This window comes from Bison bison, unplaced genomic scaffold, assembly GCF_000754665.1.
Source record: "Bison bison bison isolate TAMUID 2011002044 unplaced genomic scaffold, Bison_UMD1.0 scf7180017864474, whole genome shotgun sequence".
In the NCBI taxonomy this organism is placed as follows: Eukaryota; Metazoa; Chordata; class Mammalia; order Artiodactyla; family Bovidae; genus Bison; species Bison bison.
The window spans coordinates 3,967,485-3,972,305 of NW_011495035.1; the positions used below are offsets into that span (position 1 = coordinate 3,967,485).

Below are 4,821 nucleotides of genomic sequence, written 5' to 3' on the forward strand. Positions count from 1 at the left end.
GGTGGGGGTAGCTGCCCCCTCTCCCTTCCTCCTCACCCTCCGTGGCCGCCTCTCCGTTCCCTTCTGGGCGAGTGACTCCGCGGGGCCAGGCTGGGGGGAGGGCGCGCTTCCCCGGCTCCCATCCCCCTCCCCCTTTCCCGGGGGCGGGGAGCCCCGTGGGCAGCTCCCTCCCGCCCCGCTCTGGGCTTTGTGTCGGCCGCCGGCGTCTGGGCTGGGGGAGGGGAGTCGGGAAGCTCTCGAGGGGACCCCGGTCCCTCTCCCACTCCCCGTGAACGTTTCGTGGGCCCGCAAACCCCTCGCAGGCAGGCTTCGTTCTCTGTCATCCCCTTTCTTGCACACCGGACTTCGAGGGGAGAGAAAAAGTGAAAGGTTTTAGGGCGGGGGTAGAGGGGGTGGCAGAGCAACTTTGAAGTGTCTCTGGAGGCCCTTTTTTCAAAGCTTCTGGAGTCATTTTCCACGCGCCCCAATTCTGAAGTGGTCGCCTTCCCAGCTCCGAATTGCTCGCCGTCCGAGCAACAGGCTTGAGAACTTAGAATACGTGATTGCAGTGTTTTGAGAATTAGACTTTGATACCAAGGATCATTGGTTGATGACTGCAAGAGGGAGCTGGTGTTTCATATAACGCAGATTTATCAACCTCATATAAACAGTTTGAGGGGAGTTGGGATTTGGGGTTTGTATTTTAACAGGTCTTTGAGATGAATCCCCGGACTACATTAAGGATGGTTGGTGGAGAAGTGCCCCCTTTAGGAAGGGTCTCGTTATCTGTAAAGAGTGACATGTGAAGTTGGAGAGTCAGGTGGAATTTATTTGGGAGGCTTTTTAAATTAAAAAAAAAAATTAATTTCTTAATATGAGGAATGACTGGAGAGGAAAGTTTGTTTTTAAAGGGCATTGGAAATGGTTGGTGGACTTTGAAAAATACTAATAACTTTTGTTTCTTCCCTTATCTAGATTTTGAGAAGAGGGGGAAAAAAGAAGTTTGTCCGGTCCTGGATCAGTTTCTTTGTCATGTAGCCAAGACTGGAGAAACAATGTGAGTTGAAAACATGTAATCGTATTCATAAACCTGTGTGTCCTTAAGAATTGCTTAGGAAAGGGACAGAAGTGTATTTCACAAGCATTGACTAATCCATCTGTCTAAATTGTACAAGCCCCATATTTAAAGCATTTATTCAGTGTATATGCTTCATTCACTTCACACCATGCTCTGTAATGAATTTTTAAATTGTATTAAAATTTTTCTTTATGCTTTTGCACATTTAGAATGTATTAGTCTAGAACAGCCAGAAAAAGGAAGAATGCATGTTCCATTGTGACTCTCTTTGGCCATAACAAGCGGGCTTATTTCCAGAATTCTGTGGCTTTGATTCTATTTCAGATTCTTTTTTTTTTTGGTGGTATTTTCTCATATTGTCCGGTATCCAGCCTTTTGTTGTCATTTATATATGTGGGTGCTGAAAGTGTCACTACTGTTTATTCTCCTGGGCACTCAGGGTGATTATCTGACAAATTCCAGATGCTACAGTCTTGACTGTCCTGTAAGCTTTCTAGGATAGCTAACTTGTTAGCATATGCTCAGCATTTTATTAGGCTTGATTCCAAATGTTGTGAATCTGAAACTTACACTGTGAAGTTAAGACTGTTTTCAAAGGAACATTTATGAATCTAAGACTTGCACTGTGACGTTAAGATTGTTTTCAAAGGAACATATTGTTTGGTTGTGTCTAGTGTGTTTTGCAGTTGTTTTCATTCTTGGGCTGTTTATTTGTAGAGAGCAGTGCAGATTTGATGAGTGGTTTGTAGTCTTTGTGTAGGGGTAGGGAGCAGGAAGGGGAGAGGTTTTGGAAGGTGTAGTGTTAAAAAGTGGGGTTTTTAAAAATTCTTTTTGAGGCCTAACAAAAAGAGTGTAAGCTTCAGCAATTATGTAATGTATCCTTTGTTTGGCTTTATTAGCAAATGTTCATTTCTTACAAGATTTGCTTATGGTTGCAGCATAGTCTCCTGATAACTAGCCTGCTTTTAAAAGGGGCGGGGGGAACCTCTTTAATGGTCATGCCAACAAACTGAAACTCCTTGGTGCTTATTAATATTACCAGTCACCTTAGGAATTTGACTGATGCGTTCAATCTTAAGTTTATACTTACTGCCTTAAAAAAGTGGAACCCGTCAGAATTTAAAAAAAGTAATTTTTGCTTCTGAGTTATAGTCTCTCAGAACATCTTGATTTTAAAAAAATTGATGCTGAATAACTAATTTGTATTAATTGTTAGTTGGTCCTAACTTATATCTCTATAATAGCAGGAGGAGAAGCGTTTTACTTCAGAGTTTTAATAAACAAGATTGTTTGGAGTTAAATACTTAAAACCTCTTTCTGGGTCTGTGGAGATTGCCTTCCCTTCTTGATACAGTGCATTGGCCGTAAATGTATAAATAGTTAAAAGTTTCTTCAAGGAAGCTTTTTAAATATCCTGTTTGACTGGATCACCAAGTGGCTTGGGAAATTTAACCTGATTTTTCTGGACAATTATTTATCTAATAGAGGACTTTAGAAGATCATCAATTGTCCCATCCTTGTCTACACTCCTGCTCCCTCCCTCCCAATCTCTAGATCTTACTACAGGTCTTACTGTTTTTGTGTTAAAATGACTGGTGGTGTTAGATTCTTTATGGATTTTGGAAGATATTTTTAAATTTATGATTCAGACAGTTTTTACATTTAGTTTTATTTAGCCTTTGGTTTTTTTAATCAATTTGAGCATGCCTTAACTTTTGATATGGAAATTTGCAGTTTCCGTCATCATTTATGGTTAAACTGAGCTCTGTCTAACTTCTAAGATTGTAAATAGGAGAATGAAAATCTAAAGGATAGCAGTTCAGATCTTTCTGATGTTTTAGTATAGGTGGGTTTCTTAAGAATTCCTGGATTTCTTCCCCTCATTTCTGATTTTAGAAAATAAGTTTATTCAGTAATTTTTTTTTTTTTTTAAACCCTTCATTTATTGAAAAGAACTTCATTTATTGAACTATGTATTTTGGTAAATTTTGACATCTGCACTCATGAAACTATCACTGTGCTCCAGGTGGAGACTATATAAACATTACTCCCTCTTGCCCTTTGTTACCTGTCTTCCATGTGTGTGTTCTCATCCCCTCAGGTAGATTAGTTAGCATGTTCTGAAATTGTATGTAAATGCAATCATACAGTGTGTTCTTTGCCTTTTAACAGTTTTTTTTTTTTTTTTTTTTTTTAATTGGAGGAGAATTGCTTTATGTCTGCCTTTTTTCACTCAGGGTAACTTAAGATGACTCCAGGTCCAGAAATCAATAATTGATTCCTTTTTATTTTTGAGTAGCAGTCTTTACATGGATATCCTACAGATTTTGTTTCATTCACTTGTTGATGGACATTCGCATTATTTCCAGGTTTAAAAAAAAAAAACCTATGAACATTTTTGTATGTGTGTTTGTATTCATTCTTTTCTCTTGGATAGCAACCCGTCCACGAGTGGAATGGTTGGGTCATATGGTATGTGTATGTTTAACTTTAGAAACTGCCAAACTGTTTCCTAGAGTGATTGTACCAGTTTACTTTTCCACTAGCAGTATGGGAGTTCAGATCAGTTTCTCCACATCCTTTCCAACACTTACTATGATCAGTCTTACTCATGTCAGGTATTCTAATAGGTACCTATGGCATAGGAATTGTAATTTGTATTTGCCTAATTACTAATGATGTTGAGCGTCTTTTCAAGTGTTTATTTACTGTTTGTGTATCTTTAGTAAGTTGATGCTTCACATCTTTGCCCATTTCAAAATGGAGTTCTTTGATTTCTTACTGGATTTTGAGAGTTCTTTATATATGGATACAAATTCTTTATCTAATGTGGTTTGCAAATACTCGACTGTGTGGGTTATCTTTATTCTCTTAACAGTGTATTTGAAAGTGAAATTTTAAATTTAATTCCATTTTGATTTTTAAAAATTTCCTCTCTTGAAGGATTCTTACTGCATTATTTATTGTGATCATTTGTTCTTCTATGCTTTCTAGTTTAGTCATTGTTTCCTGAAGTAGTTTTTTCTGTTCTGGATCTTTGCTGTATTCTATTGCTTCATTTTCTGAGTTTCTCTGACTGACTTGCATCATTTTTCTCATGTTTTTAGCTCCTTTTGAAATAGTTTAAGGTTTTTGATCAAGTCTTTCTAGCTCTGCTTCACTGTCTTAAGGGATGTTATTCTGCTCCTTATTCTCCTTTTCTCTTAACAACAGTTTCATATCTGATTTGACCTTGATATTTTCTGTCTTGCATTTTTATATAAAAGTAGTTTTCCTGAACTTTTGAGTAGGAGTCATGGTTCAGAGTAGCTGTTGTAACTTCCCAGAGCTCTCATTGTTTTTGTGAAGTGTTAGAGCATGGAGCTTGCTTTCTGAAATTTCTAGGTTTTGTTTTGCTTTTATTTGGAGCTTCTGTTTCCTTTATCTTGTCTCTTTCTCTTGTGTGTGGGGTCTCCTCTGGATGGGAGGTCTGGTGGGTCACTTTCAAGAGCTCATGGGAACAAGACTTTGTCGCTTTCAGCTCTTGTTGGAGGTTTTTCTGTTCATTTATTTATTTATTTATTTTTAAAATTTTATTTTATTTTTAAACTTTACATAATTGTATTAGTTTTGCCAAATATAAAAATGAATCCGCCACAGGTATACATGTGTTCCCCATCCTGAACCCTCCTCCCTCCCCATACCATCCCTCTGGGTCGTCCCAGTGCACTAGCCCCAAGCATCCAGTATCGTGCATCGAACCTGGACTGGCAACTCGTTTCTTA

At 38.4% G+C, this 4,821-nt stretch overlaps 1 protein-coding gene across 2 annotated transcripts in view; it reads left to right on the forward strand.

The window, feature by feature from the left end:
• The window catches only part of PPP4R2 (protein phosphatase 4, regulatory subunit 2), a 53,887-nt gene that overhangs the window by 776 nt on the left and 48,290 nt on the right, over positions 1–4,821 (forward strand). For both annotated transcript variants that reach the window (XM_010862001.1, XM_010862000.1), the window contains exon 2: positions 955–1,036. In XM_010862001.1, coding sequence (XP_010860303.1) covers positions 955–1,036 — 82 coding nt within the window. The remainder of the gene's footprint in view (positions 1–954; positions 1,037–4,821) is intronic.